This window comes from Nyctereutes procyonoides, unplaced genomic scaffold, assembly GCF_905146905.1.
Source record: "Nyctereutes procyonoides isolate TBG_1078 unplaced genomic scaffold, NYPRO_anot_genome, whole genome shotgun sequence".
NCBI lineage: Eukaryota > Metazoa > Chordata > Mammalia > Carnivora > Canidae > Nyctereutes > Nyctereutes procyonoides.
The window spans coordinates 38,512,199-38,539,459 of record NW_026575020.1 but is presented as its reverse complement, the minus strand read 5'-3'; the positions used below and the strand labels follow the sequence as shown (position 1 = coordinate 38,539,459).

Here is a 27,261-nt window from a genome sequence, read left to right as displayed (position 1 = left end):
CGGCAACAGCGCGCTCCCCTCACGCCCCGCCCCGAAGGAGAGTCCCGCATGCGCACACCGTTTTCTCTCTGACTCACCCCCGGAAGCACTGGCAGTTTCGGGGGCGGAACCGGGAAGCGTTTCCGGGGGCGGGAGGTGCAGGCTGAGGCGGTTGCGGCGGCTACGGCTTGAACGGGCCTGACGCTGGCGGCGGAAAGTGTCCCGCGGGCGGGTTATGTGAACGCGGAGCCCTTAGCAGGTACGGCCAAGTCGGGACAACAGGTAGCGAGGGGACAGGGAGGGCAGCCGGAGAGGTTTAAGGGCTTCCTCTGCAGGTCCCGGCGCGCGCGCGCCCCCGGCCTGGCAGGCCCGTTCCGCAGACCCGGACGCTTAAGAAGCCGCGCTCGGGCGGTTGGAGTCCCCGCGCCCGAGACCGACTCCTACGGCCTCCAGCCAGCCCGGTGCGCGGACCGCGACACCCAAGGCCCCCGAAGCAGCGTCTCGCCCAAGGTCACCCCGCGGCGGCGGGCCTCGGCGGGCCAGAGCGCTTAGAGATCCCGCCTGGGTACGTCCGCCGGCCTTTCGGGGGCGCCGTGTGGGTGCGGCGTGGCGGCCTCGGCTTTGAGCCGCAGCCGGGAGACAGGCAGCACCCGGACTTGGCTGGTGTCTGCCTCCGTTTGCTTCTAAGTAGTGTTTCACCTCTGTTGACGTCTCTGTCACCTGTCGTCACCTGCCCTCTCTGCCTCTGAACTCTGCCACTATCAACTTTGTATTTCTCCCCAGTTTCTCTTGCTGAGCACATCTCTATCTGCACCCTTTTTTTCTGTCTCTACTTTGCTTATGTGACTCTTGACCCTGTGTTTCCCTCTCAGTCCTCACTCTCATTCATGGCCTGCCTGTCAGCCTTGCTCTTTGGCCGTCTGTGTTTCTGCCAGTTTTGTGTCTTTCTCTCTTGTTTGTGCGTCTCCTAACTAGGCTTGTCTGGGCGGAGCAGGGCAGGCTTGCCCGGACCTCTGAGCCATGCAAAATGACTCATGACCCCGTGAAGCTTCCTGCAACTGGTGACAGTCTTAGTGACTACACTGCAGTCTGGCCTCAACTCTGACAGGTGCCGCCCAGCCCAAGTGTGCTGGTGCAGGAACTCCTCCTGGGAGACAAACCAGAGACCATCTCAGGGCCAAAGTATCTTGATACATACTTGTCTTTTTTTTATGCATGGCCTTCTGGCCTGCACAGCCCTCCACTTCCCTTTGCTCCAGCCCCTTACCCCAGGATGGCCTCCGGGGCTCTCAAGAGCCTGCTCTTTGCGTTACAGCTGCTGAACTAGACCTGTCTACAGGCTAAGGAAGAGTCAGTCTAAGATCCTCTGCCTCATGGGGCTCATGGAATAGCAGGATTTCTGAGAAAGCTGTATGCATAGTTCAGAGATTGTGTCAGTATCTACAGTTAAATGATAAGAAACCTAATAATTTGGGATTCATTCTTTTCTTTACTAAAGTACTCACCGGAGAAGTAATCCAGACACAAAAGAACAAATATCTTATGAGGCCACTCATGTGAGGTATCTAAAATAGGCAAATTCATAGGGACATACGTAGAATATAGTTTATCAGGGCCTGACAGGAAGAGATGGAGCATTATTGTTTAACGAATACAGAGTTTTAGTTTGGGATGATGAAAAAAGTTCTGGAAATGGATAGTGGTGATGGTTGCACAATGCTGTGAATGTGCTTAATGCCACTAATCGTACACTTTAAAATGGCAAATTTTATGTTAAGTGTATTTTACCACAGTACAGAATAAAACCAACCAACCAAACAACCCAAACTGCTCTTTGGAGAAGCTTGGAACTAAGCAGCTCTTTGAAAATGTGATTTTAAAAATTTATTTTGTGTGTCTTAGGAATATTTAGTTGAACCTACGTTTGTTGATACCTGCTTTCATCATAGCTAATGTCCTCAGAAAAGGAGTTCAGTTAAAAGAATTTGCTTAAAATCTTCTCTTAAGCTTTCTACTTGTGGCAGATTCCCTCCCTGGCTCTTCTCCCTCCATGTTCTTGGATTCAATGTAGGCATCTGCTGCAGACCCATGGGAAATTTGAGGAGATTTTACTTTTTACATAAAGAAAACTTTAGGGTTGGAAAAATAGCCCTGTTATTATGATAATGCAAAATTATGTGTCATTTCCTGTGTGTTTTCTGATGGGGGAGGCCTTTATGTTATGTTCTCTTATTTAAGCTATCAGGTTGCCAGTATGGTAGTTTTTCAAGCTTTCTTGTGAGATATCGCAGCTGAATTAATACTGTATTAATCCTAATACCATTGATTGTTTTCTGTACCACCAAAGGAGAAAAAAACACCATCCATTTAGCTATGACATGTGCTTTTTTAATCATTTAGGCTTATAAAAATTCTTAGAAAATATTTTTAGACTTATTTAGACATTTTTAAATGACATCATTCTAATGCTAAATAAAAAGAAAAATAAGTGAAATAAATGAATAAAAGTGTTTGTTAAATTTTTAACATTCCTACTCTTTTTGAATACTTCTCAGTTCAGAGTTGGGTCCATACTTTTCCACAGTGTCCTCTTTTGTGCCTTCAGAAACACTGATGTGGCTCTCAGAAATGCTCTATCATTGTCTCAGGCAGTGACAAGCATTAAAATTTCCACTTGGCCATCATATCCTGATTGCAGAAGTTTTGAAATATGCCTCTTAAAATCAGTTGAATGTACTCTATGTTTTTATGAACTTTTATTTTTTCCCTTCTTTTTTTTTAATTTTTTTTTTTTTATTTATGTTAGTCACACAGAGAGAGGTAGAGGCGGAGACACAGGCAGAGGGAGAAGCAGGCTCCATGCACCAGGAGCCCGACATGGGATTCAATCCCGGATCTCCAGGATCGCGCCCTGGGCCAAAGGCAGGCGCTAAAGTGCTGCGCCACCCAGGGATCCCATTTTTTCCCTTCTTTATATTTACAGGTGGAAAATAAAGATTTTTGTCTTATTTGTAACATGTTGAGGAAAACAACTTTCCTTTATTTTGTTGGTTTGTAGCTAATCATTTTCCTGAAACTGAGTGCTATTTCGGCCTTCTGCTTTTCTTGATTTGAGCTTCTTACTCCAAGTGCTAAGGAATTTGAGAGTACATTTAAAACCATTTCTTTGGGACACCTGGGTGGCTCAGTGGTTGAGCATCTGCCTTTGGCAGATTGTGATTCTGGGGTCTTGGGATGGAGTCCCTCATTGGGCTTCCGCAGGGAGCCTGCTTCTCCCTCCACCTGTGTCTCTGCCTCTCTCTTTGTGTCTCTCATGAATAAATACATTAAAAAAATAAAATAAAACCATTTCCTTGGCTATATAGTAATGTAATGGCAGGATGACCGATAAATGGGGAGTTAGTGATTAGAACAAAACCTTCTCTTTTGAATCTCAGAGTTTCCTACAATGGAATGTTTGCCCTAAAGTTTTAAGTAAAACATTCAGCAGTGGCTTAAAATTAAAAGGATACCAGAACCAAACCTCATTAAGTAGGTAGCGTAATTTTTTTTCAATCCTAAAATAGGTTTTACTAAGTTTTTTGGCTAAAGTCTTCCAATTAGGAGAGCCTGTAGAGGTGCTGATTGGCAATGATCTGGAGACCAAAAACACTTTTCCAGAGGATATCTCAATTCTGTAAAATTACATAGACATTGATCAATTCTGGTTTTCTACTTTTAACTAATGTACCATGGTAATATAAGATGTTATTAAGACTGGGCAAGAGGGGCATGGGTGGCTCGGTGGTTGAGCGTCTGCCTTTGGCTCAGGTCTTGATCCTGGGGTCCTGGGATTGAGTCCCATATAAGGCTCCCCACAGGGAGCCTGCTTCTCTCTGTGTGTCTCTCATGAATAGATAAATAAAATCTTAAAAAAATTAAAATAAAACTGGGGCAACCCTGGTGGCTAAGCGGTTTCCGTAAATCTAAAATTATTTCAAAATTAAAAGTCTCTTTAAAAAATACAACACAGAAGCAAAGAAAGTACAGAATAGAAGTTAATATAACCAAAAATACCGATCTTGATTAGTTTAGTTTCTGCTGCTCACACACCTGTAGTATTTATTAGCAAGGCACATGGACATAGTAAATGTCACCAGTATTTTTTTTTTTTTTTTACATTTTCAACATGATTTTTTTCTTTCAGAAGTCAGTGCAATTTTAATTTGAAGCAAAACTGAGAAATGGGTTCCTCTTCCTCTTTCATCCATACTGCTTTGTGATGGCCATGGCATAAGGGTTTTTTTTCCAGGAATCCAGCTTTGCATTAGGTAAGCTATGAAATTACTAAAAAGACAGGTTTTTAAAAATTATTTACTAAAATGGTTTCTTTTTCAGCAAAAATAATGATGTAGTTGTATTTAATTGCTCTAGACCAGAGTTTCTCTTACTTCTCTTCTGTGGAGGAGCTATTGCATATTTTAAGATCAGTCGCTGTTCTACATCTTACCCTACGGCATTTTAACTTCAGAGAAACTTCTCTGCCACGTGACTTTTTTTTTTTAACTTTGGAAAGTATTAGATTTCAATTAAACTGATTTGAATCCTGACCTATCACTTCTCAGATATATGACCTTGGGCAGGTCTTTTAACCTTCCTAAGCTTTAGTTTGCTCATCTTTAAAATGAGTATGAGGATTCAGGGGTATTGCAGGATCCAAGTTTCCATAGTCTGCTTTGTGAACTTGTAAAGCATTTGACTAATGTAAAGAATTTTGGTAGGCATGGGTATTGGTATTTTTGTACATTTGTACCAGCCTTTAGATTTACTAAAGTGGTATTTACTGTGTTTAAATGTGCTCCCTATGGGATCCCTGGGTGGCGCAGCGGTTTGGCGCCTGCCTTTGGCCCAGGGCGCGATCCTGGAGACCCAGGATCGAATCCCATGTCAGGCTCCCGGTGCATGGAGCCTGCTTCTCCCTCTGCCTGTGTCTCTGCCTCTCTCTCTCTCTCTCTCTCTCTCTCTCTCTCTATGACTATCGTAAAAAAATAAAAAAAATAAAAAATAATAATAAAAAAAAGGGAAAATCCCTTTAAAAAAAATAAATGTGCTCCCTACAGTAAATATGCAAATTACCCTCTGTTCTGATTAAGAAATCTCTGGAGGGCTTCAAGACTGATGGGTCTGTTTCCCTATTATAATGCTATCTGTGTTTTTAAGACATGAAATTGTGTTTAAGTGATGCATAACATTTATCATACTGTCCTTTAGCTGTATAATGAATACAGGCAACTGTTAAACTCATCAAAGTTGGAAGAGATCTTGGAGGTCATGTAGAACTCAGTGATTCTTCAGTCTCCTTGTTGTCCTCTGCTTTTAAAAAAGCCAGAGAGCCTCCGTGAACCATGGAGGGAATGAGCGGGGATAGGTGTGCATGTTTTAGAATAGTTACTGTTGGTGTTTTGTTTTTCTTAAACTATGTGTAGGATAAATAAAATTGCTAGTACTTCAGTAAGTCTGAGAATGGTGAATAATTTACTCTGGAGTTTAGGAATACGTTGTATATTATAGATTATTTCATTTGTGTATTTGTGAAAATAGTATTCACTTTTATCTTCCATATTGTCTTCTAGCTGTATTGGGCCTGAGCAAGTGTTCTGAATTTAAATTTCAACTTTACCACCCACTGGTTATATGACCTTAAGCAAGTAGTTTAACCTGTTTCCTCTTCTATACAGTAGGAATAAAAAATACATACCCAGTGGATTATTTTAAGGATTAATGGGATAAAATACATACAGTGGTTTTATACAGATTCTGGTACAATCCATGCATTTAGTAAATAGTAGATGCTGTTATTATTCCTACTAATTATGATTATTTTCCTAGTTACCCAGTTTGGAAACTTTGTGGTCAGTATAGGTAACTTTATTTTTTAAACAGCTTTATTGAGGTATAATTCATGCGCAATTAAAAGTTTTTTAGAGGGGCACCTGGGTGGCTTAGTAGTTGAGCATCTGCCTTTGGCTCAGGTTGTGATCCTGGGGTCCTGGGATCAAGTCCCGTATTGGGCTACCCACAGGGAACCTGCTTTTCCCTCTGCCTGTATCTCTGCCTCTCTGTGTGTTTCTCATGAATGAATAAAATCTTTTTTTTAAACTTTTTAGTATATTCAATGGGTTGTTTACCCATCACTGCAGCCTAATTTTAGAATTTTCATTCAACAGTCCCCCCCCACCCCCCGCAAACCAATTTCACTTCCTTTTCCTTTCCCCTTAGTTTCTGGCAGCCACTGATTTATTTTTTGTCTATAAACCTTTCTATTCTGGACATTTCTTATAAATGGAATTCTATACGATGTGGCCTTTTGTGTCTAACTTCTTTGACTTGGCATAATGTTTTCAAGGTTCGACCGTGTTATCACATCTGTCAGCACTTCATTCTTTTTTATTGCCAAGAGAATGACATAGTATAATAACAGTACATAAGTAATTAATAATTACATACATAATAAAATGGAATGGTATTTAATTGTATAGATATAAAACCTTCTATTTTTTCAGTCATCAGATGAGGACATTTGAGTTATTTCCACTTTTTGGCCATGATAAATAATGCTGTTGTGGACATTTATGTGTAAGTTTTTGTGGATATCATGTTTTCAATGCTCTTGGATGTATACCTATGAGTAGAATTGTTGAGTTACATGGTAGCTCTATGTTTAATTCTTTGAGGAGCTGCCAAACTGTTTTCCAAAATGGCCGCACCATTTTATATTCCCACTAGCAGTGTATAATGGTTTTGATCCTTCCACATCTATGTCAACACTTGTTTTTGTCCGTCTTATTTATCATAACCATCTGAATGGGTAATATCTCACTGTGGTTTGAATTTGCATTTCCCTAGTGAATAATGATACTGAACATCTTTGGTGTTTGCTCATTTGTTTATCTTCTTTGGAGAAATGCCTATTCAAATCCTTTGCCCATTTTCAGTTGTCTGTTATTAAATTTTAAGAGTTCTTTATATATTCTGGATATAGGTCATTTAACAGTTAATGTGATTTGCATCCTGTGTTGGAGGTTATCTTTTCATTCCCTTGATGGTATTATTTGTGCCTTGCCCTACCCTTGCATCTTCCTACCTGCCAATTCTGTCAGCCCTACCAATTCCATCTCTTTTCCATACTCACTGTTAAACTTTCATCACCTCAAACCTCAATTTGCTGAAATCTTGAAATTAAGCCTGTACTTCAGACTTGCTTTTAAGTGCATCAGCAGATTGTTTTTCCTGAACATAGTTCACAGCATCTCACTGAGTTTCCAGTGCTGCCCTCAGCTCCCACATTTAGAGTTCAGATTGCACCTTTAGCAGAGTAGACCTTCCCAGGGTCATCTCCCAGCACTCCCTGTCACTTGTAGAAGGAAGCACAGGTAATGATCTGTGTTTACCAGGAGTGGTCTTGAAGAGAGCTCAGAGAGAGCTTGTGAGTTGGCTTTCTGGTGGTAGTTTTACAACAATCAGGGAGCTTGCCCTAAGTGGGATGGGAGCAAGAACTCCATTTCTTCAGTGTGCCACACTCACAGTGCACTTGACCCCTGTGAGATTAAAGAAAACAAACCAGAATGCCATGTGATTTATAATTTTTCTATGTTAATAAGTGAGGTGGGTTTATAGTTTTTTTCTTTTGTATCTAACTTTGATACTAGGGTTTTTGTTTTTTTTAATATTTTGTTTGAGAGAGAGTATGAGTAAGTGGGTTGGGGAGGGGCAGAGGGAAAGGGAGAAACAGACTCCCCACTAAGCAAGGAGCCAGATGTGGGACTGGATCTCAGACCCTAGGATCATGATCTGAGCCAAAGACAGAAGCTTAACCAAGTGAGCCACCCAGGTGCCCCAATACCAAGGCTTAAATAAAAGTAGTAGGTTTTTCTTCCACTGTTATTCCTTTGCTCCTTTTTTTCTCCTTTGAAACAGTTGCTATAGCATAGGAATTAATTTGCTTTGTAGAATTTTCCTATAAATTATTCTAGACCTGGTATGCTTTTGAAAATCATGTGAACTATTTGGTGTAAATTCTCCACAGTTATCTGTTCGGATTTTTCTTCTTCTCAGGTCAATTCTGAAAATTTATATTTTTCTGTAAAACTTTTTATCAGTGAGATTTTAAAATTTAAGTGTGGAATTGTCTTCTATTTTATAGTTTCTATAATGTTATTATATTACATTTCTTATTCCTAATTTTGTAAATTTGACATGGCAGTTTTAATTTCATTGTAAAAAAAATAATTTCTTCATTGTTTTAGAATTAAGAATTTTGTTTAATTATTAGATGGGGTTTTAAAAATTTATTCTTTAATATTCCTGGATTTATTACATTGTGTAATCACATAATCAGACGTGCTGTATGTATGCATTTTTGCTTTGAGAATAACTGACACGCTCTTTACCCATTTTGTGTGTGTTTGTAAATGTCCTATAAAAACTTTAAAAAGATGTATTATTTGTAGCCTGTAGAGGTTGTATGTTTCAGTTAAATTAGCATTACCAATGATACCAATCTAAGTTTCTAGGCCCTAATTATCCTTTGCCTACTTGATTTAAAGATTAAAAAGAGGAGGGCAGCCCTGATGGCCCAGCGGTTTGGCGCTACCTTCAGCCTGGGGTATGATCCTGGAGACCCTGGATCAAGTCCCACGTCAGGCTCCCTGCATGGAGCCTGCTTCTCCCTCTGCCTGTGTCTCTGCCTCTCTCTCTCTGTGTGTCTGTCATGAATAAATAAATAAAATCTTTAAAAAAAAAGATTAAAAAGAAGAAATTTATATTTTTTACTATAGTTATGTTTCTGTCACTTTTGTTTCTTGAAGAATATATTATATTTACACAGTTTGCAAGATAACCCTCATTGAATTATGAAATTCATCAACTAACAATAAACTTGCAAAAGAACAGTAAGATTTTGTCCCATTTGATGCCTTTTACATGGAATCTTACTTTGACATTGATAACATTGCCTGGTTTACTGTTGCTTTCGTATTCCCATTCTTTTGACTTTGGATCTTTTTTGGTGATGAATTCTATTGTCTTTTCTGTATCTGAACAAATATTTTGCCTTTATTGGAAGCTACTTTGATTTGGTATAGAATATAAGTTAACAGGTTTTTTCCTTTAATACTTTGAGGATGCCTCCTACCTTGAATTGTCTATCCTGACTGCCATTGTTTCTGACAGGAAGTTTGCAGCCTTTCTTATCCTTGGTTCACTGTACACAATGGGTCTTTTTTTCCTCTGGCTGCTTTTAAGAGTTTTTCTTCATCACTGGTTTGAGGTGATTGGATTATGGTATGGCTTAGTGAAGTTCTTTTTATGCTTCTTGTGCTTGGAGTTTGTGGAGGTTCTTGGATGTGTGGATTTTGTTTCCATGAAATTTGGGAAGATTTTGGCTATTGTCTCTTCAAAAAAATTACAGTTTTTATACATTCCACCTGCTTTCCTCCAGGGACTCCAGTTAGGTGCCTTGAAGTTGTCTCATGGTTCACTGATACTCTGTTTCCCTTTCCCCTGCCCTTTTTTCCCCCTCTCTGGTTTATTTTAGGTTGTTTATATTGCTTTGTTTTTAGATTCACTGATCTTTTCTTCTGTAGTGTTCTGTTATTCTCAGTGTTTGCTTATTTGTGTTTAATCTGTAGAAATTCAATTTGAGTTTTTTTATAGCTTCCCTATTTAGCTACTGTGCTTAATTTTCTTAAACATATGGAATACAGAATTTTCTATCAGTTTTATAAATTTGTCATTTCTGGGTCTGTTGTATTGATTACGTTTTTTTTTTCTTTATTAATAGGTTATATTTTCCTGCTTCTTTGCATGCCTGGTGATTTTTCACTGGATGCCAGACATGAGTTTTACTTTGTTGGGCTCTGGATATCTTTGTACTATGTAAATATTCTAAATAGTTTGATCCTTTTGAGGCTTGTTCTTAAGATCTGTTTAACAGGACCAGAGCTGCATTTTGTTTGGGGCTAATTTGTCCCCACTACTGATGTAAGACTTCTAAATACTCAAGATTTTTCATTCAGAAATTTTCTTCAATGAAACATTTGTTTTTGTTTTTTGGTTTTTTAAGAAGATTTTATTCATGAGAGACAGAGAGAGAGAGAGAGAGAGAGAGAGAGAGAGGCGGAGACACAGGCAGAGGGAGAAGCAGGTTCCATGCAGGGAACCCTATGCGGGATTCAATCCCAGGACCCAAAAGCAAATCCTCAACCACTGAGCCACCCAGGCATCCCAACTTCTATCAAATATTTGATTAGTTCTTCTACTCTATTCAGTTCTTTGTCTCAAGGACACTAATTAGCCATACATTGAATCTCTATTCTCTGTCTTCCTATTCTATTCTCTTATCTTGCTGTTTTCATAATTGCATCCTTCTGTAGTCTGATAGAAGTTCCCCCAGAGTGCTTTCCACATCACTGATTCCATTTTCTACTGTTGCAGTTCTACTCTATTATTAGTTTCTCTGTATCTTATCTTTAAGTCATCAGCTCTTTTTTTCATAAAGACCATGTTTTCATAAGTTTGTGGAAACTTTAAGATTTTACTTATCTATTTGAGAGAGATGGAGACAACACAGTGGAGGGCAGAGGGAGAGGAAGAAGCAAACTCCCCACTGAGCAGAGAGCCTGATGCAGGTCTCAATCCCAGAACCCCAAGATCATGACCTAGGCTGAAGGAAGATGCTTAACTGCCTGAGCCACCCAGGTGCCCCTGGAAGCATCATTTTAAAAATACTATATTAGAGGGGCATCTGGGTGGCTCATTTGGTTAAGTGTTTGACTCTTGGTCTCAGCTCAGGTCTTGATCTTGGGATTGTGAGTTCATGCTCCACCCTAGGCATGGAGCCTACTAAAAATTAAAATAAATAAAAATTAAAATGCTGTCTAAGCTGTGCTCTTTAGGGACACCTGGCTGGCTCAGTCAAGCAAGGCATGTGGCTTTTGATCTCAGGGTCTTAAGTTCAAGCCCCACATTGGGCATAGAGCTTACTTTAAACAAAACAACTGTGCTCCTTGTTTATCCCTTACTATTTTCTTCTTTTTTGTTATTGTAGAATGTATATACAGACTGTGTGTACTTAGAGTAAAACCAACCAGGTTTTTTATTCTTGAGAGGAAAACATCCTGCTGGGTCTGAAAATTTCCCCTCTTTGAGGTCTTTTACCGTATACCCAAATGTTGTTAGAATCAACTCTCAGCTCTTTAGCTGGAGGACGGGCTGAATTATCCTGACACCAGGGGTTAGCCTGAATTGAATGTCTGGGATCAGATGCTAGGTCTTAGATACTCCTAGGAGAGCTTGAGCTCTGTGTACTTTCTTCTGTGTTGGTGAAATTCTAGTACCAGAGACCTATCTACTTTAGTCTCTTTGGCCCAGCTGACAAATGATGGGCTGTGCCTTTGCTCCTTCCTGGGGCTACTACTCAGCCCCACACTCTGATGTCAAGTTTCTAAAAAAATTTCTGCTGAGGCTTATGAAACCTTTGGTATTCCAATGCAGCAAGCTCTGAACATTGCCAATCTGCAGGACCTATCCCATAGTCCATCCATCCTGGGGTTTCAGCCATGGATGGACCTTCCAAATGAACAGGCATTAGTGTTCTTATCTCAGGATTGCTGCTACTCTATCAGGATTTTGAGGGGTCGTAGGTGGAGTTGCAGGGGTAATGTCTCTCAGTCTGGCCCCATCTCCACTCTATCCTTAATTAAAGTTTAACCAGATTACTCTGGTCCCTAGTTTGCAAGACTAAATCCAATTTTTTCATTTTTCCTTGATTGTTTTGGTTAGGATATGGTAGATGAGAAGGATTATATACTGCTTTCAAATCTTTCCTCTTACTCTGGTGATCCTAAAGTTTATTGTGAAAGGATATATGACTGTAGGATATACCAGGTTCCCTCCCCTGAATTTCTTTTGGGTTTATAGTTCTCTTGTGGTGCTTTTATCATGCTTTGCCTTGAATAATAGGGTTGTATGCATGTTTGTTTGTTTTTTTAATCTCCTTTGCCATATTATAAACTCTGGACAGTGAGATTTCTTGACCATCATAGAAATTCCCCAGAGTACTTTGCATATAGTACTTTATGTTGGTTTACTTGTTTATGTATTATTTTAGTGAGTTAATTACTTCTGTGAAAGTCTTTTTAAAAATTGAAACAGCAGCTATCCTATTAATATAGATCACAACTGCGTATGGGTTTGCAAATATGGCTTATGTAACAGGAAAACCTGAAGGAGAGGTTCAGGCTTTGCATGTTAGTAAGAACAGGGAATATATAGAAATACCACACTCACTCAAAGTTAAGGGCAGAGGTCAGATACTTATATTTTATTTTTATTTTTCTAAAGTATTTTATTTTTAAGTAACCTTTATACCCAGCATGGGGCTCAAACTCACAATCCTAAGATCAAGAGTCACATTCACATACTTCAACTTAGCCAGCCAGGCCCCCCCAGAGGGTCAGATACTTTTAAATTATAAGGACCATTAACACCTTGACATAGTTGAAAATAAAGTTATGTTGCTTTTTTCTCCCAGGTTTTTTAAAAATGTGTGTTAAAAAATATATATCACTCAATTTGCTGTTTTAACCATTTTCATTTTTTTTTTTTATTTATTTATTTACGATAGCCATAGAGAGAGAGAGAGAGGCAGAGACACAGGCAGAGGGAGAAGCAGGCTCCATGCACCGGGAGCCCGACGTGGGACTCGATCCCGGGTCTCCAGGATCGCGCCCTGGGCCAAAGGCAGGCGCCAAACCGCTGCGCCACCCAGGGATCCCTGTTTTAACCATTTTCAAGTGGCATTAATTATACTCATAATGTTATACAAACAGGACCACTTTCCTACCCCCTAATTTTTTTCATCACACCAAGGAGAACTCTACTCATTAATAACTCCCATTCGTAATTCCCATGATAACCTCTAATCTATTTTTTGTCTCTGAATTTGCCTATTTTAGATATTTCACATAAGTGGAATTGTACATCATGTGTCCTTTTGTGTCTGGTTTCTTTAATGTTTAGCATGATTTAGCATGCTTAGCTTGTTTATATTATAGCATGTATCAGAGCTTCTTTACTTTTGTGATCTGTGTTATGTCTTTTAGGTGTCATTGATTTGTTGTAATGTTGTTCAAATCCTCTATTTCCTTATAGATCCTAAGTCTGTTTTTTTCTATTACTGAAAGTAAGGAATCAGAATGGGATCTTCAGTTTTGTCCATTTTTGCCTCATAATATCTTGTTCCATATATGTTTCTCTTGTTAGGTGCATACATATTTATGGTTGTTACATTATCTTGATAGATTGAACCTTTTATCAATATATAATGTCCTTTGTTCTTATAACCTTTTTGACTTAAAGTCTATTTTGTCTGATAATAATACAGCCACTCCAGCTCTTTTTTGTTACTCTTGCATGGAATATCTTTTCTATCATTTTATTTGTCTTTTATGGACAAGATATAAATAAATCCTATGTTTTTTTTAATCTGGTCTGCCCATCACCTATTAATTGGAGTTTAATCCATTTACATTTAAATACTGGTAAGGAAGGGTTTACTTCTACCATTTAGCTGTTTTCTGTATATCTTGTATGTTTTTTGTTCCATAGTTCTTCCATTACTACTTTTTAAAAACAGTTACTTACAAAAATAGGATAAAAACATTTATTAACTCTTTTTTTGGTATGCCATTTTGATTCTCTTCTCTCCTTTTCATGTATATTATTTTCTTAGTTAAATTGAGGTTTACAATCAATATCTTAAATTTAGCAACCAAGTTTGACTAATTCAAACCTAGTTTTCTTTTTTTGAAAGAAAGTGAGAGTGCACACATGTGTGTGAGCAGTGCGGGGGCGGTGATGGGGGGGGTGAGGAATGGCAGAGGGAGAGGTGGGGAGAGAGAATTTAAAGCATACCCCACCTGGGGCTCCATCTCATTACTCTGAGATCATGACCTGAGCCTAAATCAAAGATGGACACTTAACCGACTGAGCCACCAAGATGCCCCCAAACTTAATTTCAATAGTATACAAACATTGTGCTCCTCACATCTCTATCCCACCCCCTTCATGTTATTGTCATGGATAACATCTTCATAGGCCTTGGAATTATTACCTAGTATTCTTTTATCTCAGCCTGAAGGACACCTTTTTTTTTTTTTTTATGATTTTATTTATTCATGAGAGATATATATAGAGAGAGGCAGAGACACAGGCAGAGAGAGGCAGAGAGAGAGAAGCAGGCTCCAGGTAGGGAGCCCAACGTGGGACTCGATCCCAGGTCTCCAGGATCACACTCTGGGCCAAAGGCAGGTGCCAAACCACCGAGCCATCAGGGCTGCCCTGAAGGACACCTTTTTAATCATTTCTTGTAGAGGAATGGTAATGAATACCCTTAACTTATATCTGGGAATGTCTTAATTTCTCAAAGGATAGTTTTGCCAGATGCAGAATTATTAGTTGACAGTTTTTTCTTCTAGCACTTTTTTTTTTTAAGATTTTATTTATTTATTCATAGAGACACAGAGAGAGAGGCAGAGACACAGGCAGAGGGAGAAGCAGGCTCCACGCAAGGAGCCCACATGGGAGTCAATCCCGGGTCTCCAGGATCACACCCCGGGCTACAGGCGGCGCTAAACCACTAAGCCACCAGGGTTGCCCTCTTCTAGCACTTTAAGTATATCATACCACTGCCTTCTGGCCTCCGCGTTTTTTGATGAGAAATTAGCTGTGAATCTTATTAAAGCTCCCTTTTTATGTGATGAGGCACTTTCTTGCTGCTTTCATTTCCCTTGTCTTTGACTTTCTGCTATTTAACTTATAGTGTGTCTAATGTGGATCTCTTTAATTTTACCCTGCTTGGAGTTTTTGAGCTTCTTCGATGTATGGGTTTGTCTTTTATCAAATTTAGGAAGTTTTCTACCAATATTTCTTTTAAAACTGTTTCTGTTCTTTCTTTGGAGACCACCATGGTATGCATGTTGGTACATTTGATGGTATCCCACAGATACCATGAAATGAGACTGTGCTCATTTCTCTTCATTTTTCTTTCTGTCCTCTGACTGGATAATTGCAATTGCTTTGTCCTTTGTGTTTTTTTTTCTTCTGCCTACTTAAATTTGCCATTAAACTCATGGATTTTTTAAACTTTCAACTTGTATTTGTTTCTTATGTCTTTCAAACAAAACACCACAGACTAGGTAGCTTAAGTAACAGGAATTTGTTTTTTCACAATCCTAGAGGCTAGAAGACCAAGACCATGGTGTTGGTATATTTGGTTTTTCCTGAGAACTTTCTTTTTGGCTTGCAGATGGCCACCTATTCACTGTTTCTTCACATTGTGCACACTCCACATGCTTCTCTGTGTGTCCCAAATTATATTTCTTACAAGAATACTAGTCAGTTTGGATTAGGGCCCACCTTAACAACCCTATTTTAATTACCTCTTTAAAGGACTTACCTCTCAGGCACCTGAGTTCAGTGGTTGAGCCTTTGCCTTTGGCTCAGGGCATGATCCCAGGGTCTTGGGATCAAGTCCCACATCAGGCTCCCTGCAGAGAGCCTGCTTCTTCTCTCCCTGCCTCTGTTTCTGCCTCTCTCTCTCTCTCTCTCTCTAATAAATAAATAAAATCTTTTTTAAAAATAATAAAAAATAAAAGTTACCTCCCAAAATAGTCACCTTCCAGGGTACTTGGGGAGTCAGGGTTTCAACATATGAATTTTGGGGGGATATAGTACAGCCCACGATATAGTTGTTATTCTTCGTGGCTCCAGAATTTCTATTTGGTTCCTTTTTATAATTTCTAGCTCCTTACTGACATTTTTCTCCTGATTTCCTTTAGTTCTTTGTCCATAGTGAGGTTTTTGTTTTAAGCAATTTGAGCATATGCCAGGCAAATGATTAACAACTTTGACTAGTAATTCCAATGTCTGGAATCATCAGGGATAGTTTCTAATATTCTTTTTCTTGTGAATGAACCTATTTTCCTTTTTCTTGGTATACTTTGTAGTTTTTGGTGAGAGCTAAACATTTAAGTATTCTAGTATGGTAGCTCTTGAAATCAGATTCTTCACATCCTATGGGATTTCTTTTGTTACTTGTTGAGGGCTGTAATTGTCTGTTTGCATGACAGTTTTTCCAAATGATTTTGCAGTCTGTACCCCTTGTTGCATTGTAGTCACTGAAGTTTCTGTTGCTGTATCTATGTGGCTGGCCTGTGACCTGACAGACTTCTTTAAATACTTTGACCCAGGTCCTGAGGAATTGGGGGGCCGGGGGGGGGGTGTTTGTTATTTTAAAATCTTATGATTGGGAGAAACAAAATTATAATCAATGCTGCTGGGGAAGCCACTGCAGCCTAAGGGGGCCAAAACAAAACTGTATGGATCGACCATACTGGCCAGAATGCAAACCCTACAGCTTTTGAAGGACTTAATCCTTGTTGTCTTCCCTGGTGTGAGCCAGCCACTCTAGGAATGTGGGCCACTGTCCCACAGGCTGGGGCAGGGGGTTATAGTCGGTTTGTGCATACACAACATACAGGTCTTTTAGTGAGGTTCAGCAGCCTCTCCCTTCAGTGAGCATTGTCTTGGTTGCTACAAGTGTCTGATCAGATTCCAGAATTCTGAAATAGTTGATTCTGATCATTCAGCAGTTTACTGGTTGTTTTGGTAGAGGGACTAATCCCTAGAACTTCCTACTCCACCATTTTCTCTATTAATCACTTATGACATTGATTTTTGAAGAATTGTTTTTAAAAGTTTTGTTCTCAGTCTTTTAAGATACCACAAAAGACACTTTCGTCGAGATGAAAAGAGGGGATTCCTGGGTGGCTCAGCAGTTTAGCGCCTGCCTTCGGCCCAGGGCGTGATCCTGGAGTCCCGGGATCAAGTCCCACATTGGGTTCCCTGTATGGAGCCTGCTTCTCCCTCTGCCTGTGTCTCTGCCTCTCTCTCTCTGTGTGTCTCTTGTGAATAAATAAATAAAATCTTTTTTTAAAAAGAGAGATGAAAAGATTAGTAGTCAGTAATAGTGTTGGGAAAATAGGCTAGATGCTTTGGAAGGAAAAGGGCTGGATCCCAACCTTATTCCTTATGCCAAAACAAACTCTTTGTGTAGTAAACATTTAAATACTTTTTTAAAAAAATGGTACTGGGGGAAAACTAAGTAATTCTTTTTACTTTTTAAAAATAACCTTGGAGTGGGAATGCCTTTCTATGTCTAATACAAAACCCTGGAGCCATAAAAGCGAAGGTTGGGTAATTTATATACATTTCAAAGTTAATTTCCTTCGTTTATAAAAAACTACAAATCAATGAGATGAATTACCCAATTTATTTGAGCAAAGAATATGATAATTTATAGTAAAAACAAATGACCAGTAAACATGAATAAAGAATATCTTTCTCATTCATAATTAAAGAAATGTTGATCAAAACGACAATGAATCATGGATTATTCACTTAGGAGATTTGCAAACTTTTTTTTTCTGGTTTGATGATGTCTAGTGTTAAGACTATGGAGGAGTAGACACTGTTGTTTACTGTTGGTAAGAGTATGACTTGGTGCAACCCTTCTGGACAGTAGCTTGGTAATATACATCAAAATTAAAAAAAAAAAATGTCAAAGCAGGGCAGCCCAGGTGGCTCAGCGGTTTAGCGCTGCCTTCAGCCCAGGGCCTGATCCTGGAGACCCGGGATCAAGTCCCATGTCAGGCTCCCTGCATGGAGCCTGCTTCTTCCTCTGCCTGTGTCTCTGCCTCTCTCTCTCTCTCTTTCTCTTTCTCTTTCTCTCTTTCTCTGTGTGTCTCTCATGAATAAATAAATAAAATCTTTAAAAAAATGTCAAAGCAGTCCCACTGGTAGAGATTACCTTTAAATGTTTCCAAAGATATGCTGAGATAGTTATGCACAGATATATAATTATATTGTCTATATTATAATAGCTTTGCTCATAATTTCTAAAGCGCAGACAACTGAAATTCTATAAGAAGAGAGTTGCTTAAATTAAGACATGTCCATATAGCAGGAGTTATATAGTCATTAAACAGAACTGCATTAGCTCTTTCTGTACTAATGTGATACATTAGTCCGTTTGGGCTACTTTAACAAAATGCCAAAGACTGGGTGGCTTATAAACAACAGAAATTTATTTCTCAGAGTTCTGGAAGCTCCAAAGTCTAAGGTCAAAGCACTTACAGATTCTAGGGAGGATCCACTCCCTGGTTCATAGATGGTTTGCCTTTTCCATGTGTCTTCACATGGCCAAAGGGGCAAAGTAGTCTCTGTGTCTCTTTTAATTTTTAAATTTTTTTATTAAGTAAACTCTACACTCAGTGTGGGGCTCAAACTCACAACCTCACGATTGAATCACATACTCTACTGACTGAGCCAGCCAGGCACCCCTGGTATCTCTTATAAGGGCACTAATTTTATTCATGAAGGCTCTGCCCTCGTGGTCTCATCACCTAAAGGCCCTCCTCCAAATGCTATCACCTTAGGGGAATAGGTTTCAACATTAATTTTGGGGGACACAATCAGTCTATACCATGTCAGAAGATCTGCAAACTCTATTAAGTGAGAAAAGCTAAATGCAGAATAAAATGTACATAATGAACCCATTTGGGTAGGGATTTTTAAAGGATATAAATGATTTATTCTGACATATGCACAAAGAAGTTTCTAGAAATATATGATTTTTTTTTAAAGATTTTATTTATTTATTCGCAAGGATACAGAGAGAGAGAGGCAGAGACACAGGCAGAGGGAGAAGCAGGCTCCATGCAGGGAGCCTGACATGGGACTTGATCCCGGGACTCCAGGATCACGCCCTGGGCCAAAGGCAGGCTCTAAACTGCTAAGCCACCCAGGGATCCCAAATATATGAATTTTTAATGGTGATTTTCTTTGGGAAATAGTAGGAATAAATAGTGAAGAGTTTTTTGTTTGTTTTGTTTGTTTTAGATTTTATTTATTTATTCATAAGAGACACAAAGAAGACCTAGGCTTCTCGGGGGGAGCCCGATGTGGGACTTGATCCCAGGACCCTGGGATCATGTCCTGAACTGAAGGCAGACACTCAACCGCTGAACCACCCAGGCATCCCGAATTTTGTGGGGTTTTTTTAACTATTTTTTTTTAAGGTTTTATTTATTTATTCATGAGAGACACACAGAGAGAGAGAGGCAGAGACACAGGCAGAGGGAGAAGCAGTCTCCATGCTGGGAGCCTGACGCGGGACTCAATCCCAGGACTCCAGGATCACGCCCTGGGCCAAAGGCAGGTGCTAAACCGCTGAGCCACCCCGGGATTCCCCCCGAGTTTTGTTTTTTTAAGCAACTTTCTGTAAATGCTTTTACATGTGTGTATTCCCCCCACCCCACCATTTTTTCAAAAGTCTAAGGTGATCTTTGTGGCCTAGCTGAGAATGTTTACCCAGATACCGTTCTCAGAATTTCCATACTTCTCTAAGTCTTATGCTTATGTACTATTTAACTTCTTCTTTTGAAATTGCAAATACCTGAATAGTTTGTTTCCTGGTGTACTTTTGTTTGTTTTAAGTTATCACAAAATGTTTTAAGAGGTATAGCCATAAATTAATACTTCTTTGTAGACGGGCATTAAGGAGGACACGTGATGTGATAAGCACTGGGTGTTATTTGCAACTGATAAAGTACTGATCTCTCCATCTGAAACTAATAATGTATTATACATTCGCTGATTGAATTTACATAAATAAAAATAAAATAAAAATACTGTCTTTACTTGTTAATTATTAATGACTAACCTGGTATTTTGGCATCTTCCCAGAAGAGGCTGGCGATGTTATAGGAAAAATAGCATAGACTTTGAAGTCAGAGACCTAGAATCCTATCCCAATTTAATACAAATTAGTTCTTATTTTAACTTTGGGAAAGTTACTTGAAATAGCTGAACTTGAGAATATCAGTCTCCACATTTGCAGAGTCATTATATTAAGTGATAAAAAGGTGTACAGTCTCTGCTATTTAGTAATTACTTAAGAAACATTAGTTTATTTTCTTGATCTTTCTCCCTGTCTCTGAAAGATGACTTTCAGTCTTTGGGGGTTTGTTTTGTTTTGTGTTTAATCTCATACTTAGAAAATATGGTATTTAACATTGGATATAGTATTAGAGCTAGGTGATGGATAGCACCAATAAATCTCTTGGGTTTAATAGTTTATTTTCATTTACTATGGAATTATGGGGCATGAGCAGGATTTCAAACAGTGTTTATCTTGTTGCTTGTTGCTGGGTTAGAAATTTTCTCTAATGCTTGACTGCCCCACAAAATATATTTACTACTGTAAATGTCGTCACTACAACACAGTCCTTTATTCTTTGTTAACAACTTTATCTTCAGATTGAGTTCACTCAGTAACAGGGACAATATTTACTATGCTCTTTGGTCTATAAACAACTTGGAGACCACCAGATAGAAGAAATACCTTGCCATCCTGCTTCATTCTGCTTCACATCAGAAGCTCATAAAGAGCTAGAATTCTGATGGCCACCAGAGAAACTCACATACATTATTTGGGCTTCAGTGAGATTGCCCCTGTGGTGCTGAGGGACTGAAGGCAAGATTGTTCTGGACACTTCAACCCTTTTTTCCCTCACTCCTGCACTGGCATCTAGCCTAATGGTCTCCTTGTAGTTCCTTACAGTTGCTGAGTTCATTCTTGTCTCAGAACCTTTACATAGTTTTTCCTTCTTCCCACAATTCCATCCTCACTTCCTCACCCCAACTTGGCAAATATGGATCGAATCTGAGGTCTCTTAAAATTTTTGGCCTTTTGGATAGGATGTTTGTTTTGACTAGAAATATTTAGTTGGCTTGATTTAGGAGATTTGTATAGCTTACAGATCACATCTTTGTGGTTTCTATTCTTTCATTCACAGACATAGGCAAAATCAGGAGTTAATACTGAAGAGTGGTGGGTGGTTCCTGTTTGGGGCATACTCAACACCTGCAAGACTTGCTCTGGGGGATGAATGTTCTACCTACCAGTATGCACAGGCAAGGGGACTTTATGGAACTGTCGAACTTGTCTTCGTTTTCTTAGTGAACAAGTTTCTGTATGGGCCAGAATTAGTACTAATTTTTTTTTCTCTTGTAGCACTGAACAAGATTTGTGATGAAATGGAGCCTGGAACAAACTCTTTTCGAGTAGAATTTCCTGATTTTTCCAGTACCATTCTGCAGAAACTGAACCAGCAGCGCCAGCAAGGACAATTATGTGATGTCTCCATTGTTGTCCAAGGCCACATTTTCCGGGCACACAAAGCTGTTCTTGCTGCCAGCTCACCCTACTTTTGTGACCAGGTACTCCTGAAAAACAGCAGGAGGATTGTTTTACCTGATGTGATGAACCCAAGGGTGTTTGAGAACATTCTCCTGTCTAGTTATACGGGACGTCTAGTAATGCCTGCTCCAGAAATTGTTAGTTACTTAACAGCAGCAAGCTTCCTCCAGATGTGGCATGTGGTAGACAAATGCACTGAGGTTTTAGAGGGAAATCCTACAGTCCTTTGTCAGAAGTTAAATCATGGCAGTGACCACCAGTCTCCAAGCAGCAGTAATTATAATGGCCTAGTAGAGAGCTTTGAGCTAGGCTCTGGGGGCCATGCTGATTTCCCCAAAGCCCAAGAACTGAGGGATGGAGAGAATGAAGAGGAGAGCACCAAAGACGAGCTGTCATATCAGCTTACTGAGCATGAATACCTTCCCAGCAACTCGTCCACAGAGCATGACCGGCTGAGCACAGAAATGGCGAGCCAGGATGGAGAGGAGGGGGCTAGCGACAGTGCCGAATTCCACTACACCCGGCCCATGTACAGCAAACCCAGCATAATGGCTCACAAACGCTGGATCCACGTGAAGCCTGAGCGCTTTGAACAGGCATGTGAGGGCATGGATGTGCACGCAACCTATGATGAGCACCAGGTCACTGAATCCATCAATACCATGCAGACAGAGCACTTAGTCCAACCTTCGGGAGTAGAGGAAGACTTTCATATCGGGGAAAAAAAAGTGGAAGCAGAGTTTGATGAACAGGCTGATGAAAGCAATTATGATGAGCAGGTGGATTTCTATGGCTCTTCTATGGAGGAGTTTTCTGGAGAGAGGTCAGATGGGAATCTAATTGGGCATAGACAGGAGGCTGTCCTAGCATCAGGCTACAGTGAGAATATTGAAATGGTTACAGGGATTAAAGAAGAAGCTTCCCATTTAGGATTCTCTGCCACCGACAAGCTGTATCCTTGTCAGTGTGGGAAAAGTTTCACTCACAAGAGTCAGAGAGATCGACACATGAGCATGCACCTCGGTCTTCGGCCTTATGGCTGTGGTGTCTGTGGTAAGAAATTCAAAATGAAGCATCATCTCGTGGGCCACATGAAAATTCATACAGGCATAAAGCCGTATGAGTGTAATATCTGTGCAAAGAGATTTATGTGGAGGGACAGTTTCCACAGGCATGTGACTTCTTGTACCAAGTCCTACGAAGTTGCAAAGGCTGAGCAGAATACTGAGCAGAATACGACTGAGGCTAACTAAAAATAGGATCTGGCCCTTGAGTGGCAGGCACAAAAATAAACTATGGTAATTATGCAAATCTGGGCACAGATGATGCGTGCTACTTGCTATTATGAGAGAAGCTTAAAAAAAATGGAAGATATTTCTGAAAGACCAGCTCTAAGTAGGCCAATTTAAAAATCTAATTCCTCAAATTTGTATGTTCCTGTCCAGGCCTGGAGTGGGTAATGGGGAGAAGTTAACCCACCTCCCAACTGGCAAGGTAAACCTTCAGGCCCATTGTTGAGATTGAGGCAGGTGGACTTGGTGATAGAGACACCTGCGCTTGGAACTGGACTCCAACCTACCAGTTCTGTTTCAGGTGGCAGCAAATTTTGATCACTCATTACAAGGTCATGTTGGAATTTTATTTAGCTCTCCCCATAGATACTTAGGTAATGTGGATTTGTTTTGGTAGCTGCCTCACTGAATGAAATGCTACTTAATGTAAAAGCTACAAATTATGTGATTCCTGGGATGCTAAATTGATTAACAGATCTCTCTTCTCTGGTTTTATTCTCTCTAAAGGGTATTTTAACTAAAAACTATGGCGATGCTATGAGGGCGACGTTCTAAGTATGAAACAAATAACGGTACAAGCTTCAATTTCTGTGAGATGCCACTGTCACGATGTGTTTCAGATTCTTGATAAGGCAAAATTTTGTATTTTAGTACTAACATTTAGTTTGGACAATTGTATCTAATTGTAATTCTCTAGGGTGCCAGAGATAGGTATTTCTAATTGGTTTGCTGTCCCAAATCCTGTTTAATTATAGCATCCACACAGTGGGATCTGCACTGTGGCTAGTAGGCGTCTAGCCTGCTTTGACTCTACCATGGTACCATTGACTGCTGCAGCCATTTCTCTCTCAGATTATAATGCTTCCTGAAGAGGTCATTCAGTGACCACAGTTAGTGGGAATGAGCCAGAAGTCATGGCTGAGAGTTACCTGCAAGCATAAGGAGTTTATAGGGGGCTATAGTGACACTCCAACTGTCAGTGAGAGTTGCTAAGTAGCAGAGTTTTGAGCGGCAGGAGAAAACTGCCCAAGCAAGAGGAATCTTGAAAATACACTGGTAAGGGATGTAGTTTTAGAGGGGCACACTGAGCTAATGCTGCCAGTTCTTTAGGAGTGCTGGGATGTGTTTTCAAGGGGGGAAAAAGGAACCCTAACTTTAGAAAGTAGTCTACAGATTCATGCTCCCAAATTCTAGGTAAAGCTGCATAAATTTACAAGTCCACATAGCTGTACTTACCAGAAACCAGCAAGAAAAGCAGCTGTTCTTGCGACCTTTTCTGCAGCTCTGTCAGATGTTTTAGGTTAAAAAGGAAGCATATATTCAGGATGCTTTCAAGCTGTGTCATATACCTGAAGTTCTCACTAGGGTAGGACAGGGTGCTACTATTATGTCAACTTTTCCACAAATTACTGGTCTTTTACTTCCAAGTGGAAACTTTTTTCCTGAAAATAAAAACTTTTCCTGGATTTGAGGTGAAATTTTGTTTTAAAAGTTTGGCTTTGCTCTAATGTGATAGACATTGCTGGCAATTGCCTTGAGTCCTCAAGCTCCAACCACAAAGGCATTTACTGGTTGAACCTTGTCTGGAAAGGAGAAAGAAAGTACTTATTTACCAGTTAACTCTTGTAGTCAACATTACAGAACAGGGATCTATCTATTCATTAACACTGTATCATTCTCGATATATAAAAAGCACTTTGTATTTAAAACTTTATTATAGATATATATATATATATATATTGATTTTTTTAACCTAGAAACTAGATAGTACCTCTTGGTTGTTTGCCACATTAATATTCTCTTTGTGTCGAAAATTCACCAGTTAACAGTCCTTTCTCTGCATACCTGACAGATGTGTATAGAGGTGACTGTGCAAGCAAAGTTCAATTGCTCCTTCTCTCTTTTTTTTTTTTTTCCATGTTAGAAGCCAATGGATTTTAGGAATGATCCTAGCCATTATGTGTGAGGAGAAATTGTTTTTTTATTCCTACTAATTTCAGTACTAAGGCAGTGAAGCCATTTTGTTCTGCCAAAACTGATCACCTTCTCCCATGGTATTAACAAATCATTTTCTGCCTGTTTGGAAGGTTTGATGTGCTGTTTCCCACTAAGATTGTTATTCAGATGAGCATTGGGACATTATGGGAGAAGAGTCTGGGAGGTAAAATAAAAATATTCTAGAAAGTATTCTAGAATAAATAAAAAATTCTAGGGAAAAAAATGGTTCTTCAGTTATGCTGCAATTAGCACAGCACCTTTGTTATGAGTAAAGATGAAGAACTCTTGTTTAACCAGGAGTGGTGGGCAGCCCTTGGGTGGCAGTTTGGGAAGTAGTCACTTGTGCTGGGACTTATTTCATGTGTTGTGAAGAAAGGTGTCTTTTATTGAAATCCTTAGATGTACATCAGCTAAGTACAGAATTTAAAATGTAAGTTCCTCACATCTGCTGTTTTAAGTTGTTTATGGTAGTTGGGGTTTCCTTTAAAATTTGGGTTGCTAATCGGGTCAGCCAGACCCTGTGAGATGGTTGGGCATCTGAAATGCTGGCCATGTTCAGAGAGGTGGGGGAAAGAGATTGCCTTAGTTTGGATAGTGAAAGTGAATTTTTTTACACTTTGCTTTTTAGGATTAGGAGATCATACTGGATTACTACCTTTTTTCTCCTGCCCACTTCGGGTTGGATAGTCTCTTTCCTTAGCCTCAGTACAGCTTTAGAAAATCTTTATCCTTCCAAATGAGTTTGGATAGTTGTGGGTAACATTTTCCAAACAGTCTTTCAGGGATCGTGTTAATGGCCTACAACCTAAGTATTTGTCCCCTACTTTGAGTCTTAACTGTGGTTCTTCTCCAGTCCCAGTGGGAAAGGGCTTCAGGGCACCACCAGTGGTATTTAATATTAGTATTTATACCATGCCTTTTATTTTTTATCTATACATCACAACAATCTACTTGGTCAAGTAGGGATCATCTAAGGAAGGAATACAGTAGCCTTTCCTTGAGTATTGAGGTCTATCCTCAGGCGCTTCTGGGCCCCAGCCTGTTAATTCTCATTTGTAGATCTCACCTTCCTCTAATCCCTTCTGTAGGCCACGACTTTCAAAGAGTCTGCCCAGAGGGTCTTCATTCTGGTGGCCATTTGCTGAACTAAAGTGACCCAGCACTGGCTTCCAGCTGTTGGGAAGAGCTGCTTGGTCTCAGTGACCCCTTCCTGTGGAGGCATGCGCTCTCCCAAGCTGCTGCTGAAGTGACATGGGGGCAGAGCAGAAGCAGCTCAGTTGTGTTTGTCCTGGGGAGGGGGATTTGCTGCAGCCCCCCACTTGGGTGAGGGTGGAGAGGACTCCCATCACACCAGATCCACATTTTTGTCCTTGTAAAGATCTCTGATAATTTAGTAATGCTGGAAACTAAGCAACATATTTATCCCCTTCCCCAACCCCCACCTGTGCCACACTAATTTTGTGTTTTAATTGCTTTCATGGGTGACTAACTTTGTTTAGTAAAACCAGGGTTTGTTTGTTTGGTTTTTTTCTTTGCTACTTATACATTTAAAGGTACATGTTTCTTTTTTTTTTTTTTTTTTTTAAGGTACATGTTTCTTATTTCAGATCTCTACTGATAGTGCCCAATGGGAAGATGCTGGAACACATTTTGCAAATGTGACTTTTTTTTTTTTTTTTTTTTAGTGTTCTTTGAAGCCTGTGTCATAATGTCAGTTGCTGCTGCCTTCTTTCCTTTTATGAGGTTCCTAATGTTTCTTCCAGAAGATTACTTTCTTTATGCAAGTCAGGTGACTCTTAGACCACAAAACCATTTGATGATAAACAGATTATCATTAGGTGCATATCTTATTGATATTTTGTGAAATGTTATGCCTGTGTTGCAAAAGTTGAATAGTTTTGTCTTTATATATTGCTGTCTTCAGTGTACAGCATGGTTTTACTTTATTGAATGTTACTGTTTAATATTTTCTTCTTATAGAAGAGACCATGCCCTTTTGTATGACATGTTTTAATAAATGTTATCCGTCAACTTTGTAAAAGTTTTGTTTTTCACTCTGGTTATATGACCACATGTCTTTGTTTTCATCTTGGCCTTTGCCCCTTGAGAATAAAAGTTATATTGTGGCCTTTTCATAAGTAAATGCCAAATGGGTAGTCTGACCAAATGGGTAGTTTTTTTTTGTTTTGTTTTGTTTTTTTATTTATGACAGTCACAGAGAGAGAGAGAGAGGCAGAGACACAGGCAGAGGGAGAAGCAGGCTCCATGCACCGGGAGCCTGATGTGGGATTCGATCCCGGGTCTCCAGGATCGCGCCCTGGGCCAAAGACCGGCGCTAAACCACTGCGCCACCCAGGGATCCCTGACCAAATGGGTAGTGAGTGAGCATTTGCTGTGCCAGGTATTTATGATGATTTATCTCATTTTAACTGCCCACCAGCTCCATCAGGTATTTAGGTGTGCTAGACATTCTGTTAGCTTCTTCAGACCCCTCCTTACTCTGTGCTTCTCTCTGGAGGCTTGCCTTTGCAGACCTAGGCTGTCTTCTGGTCAGGGTACGCCAGAGATAACTTTGGATGGAGCTTGGCAGGTTAGAGGAGAGAGAATTCACTGCACTGGCTACTTCCTGCC

General features: G+C 39.8%; 1 protein-coding gene across 3 annotated transcripts; it reads left to right on the top strand.

The window, feature by feature from the left end:
* The first annotated feature begins 130 nt into the window (after window positions 1–130).
* On the top strand, window positions 131–26,661 carry ZBTB43 (zinc finger and BTB domain containing 43). Of its 3 annotated transcripts, none has more exons than XM_055333153.1 (3): window positions 131–238; window positions 4,166–4,289; window positions 21,155–26,661. In XM_055333153.1, exon 3 carries the CDS (start codon window positions 21,178–21,180, stop codon window positions 22,591–22,593), a length of 1,416 nt encoding a protein of 471 aa, XP_055189128.1. In that variant the 5' UTR covers window positions 131–238; window positions 4,166–4,289; window positions 21,155–21,177; the 3' UTR covers window positions 22,594–26,661. The 3 variants fall into 3 exon arrangements, with proteins under 3 accessions (XP_055189128.1, XP_055189137.1, XP_055189119.1); XM_055333162.1 differs by having other exon boundaries at window positions 144–238; window positions 4,169–4,289; XM_055333144.1 differs by lacking the exon at window positions 4,166–4,289 and having other exon boundaries at window positions 144–238.
* Window positions 26,662–27,261: the final 600 nt, after the last annotated feature.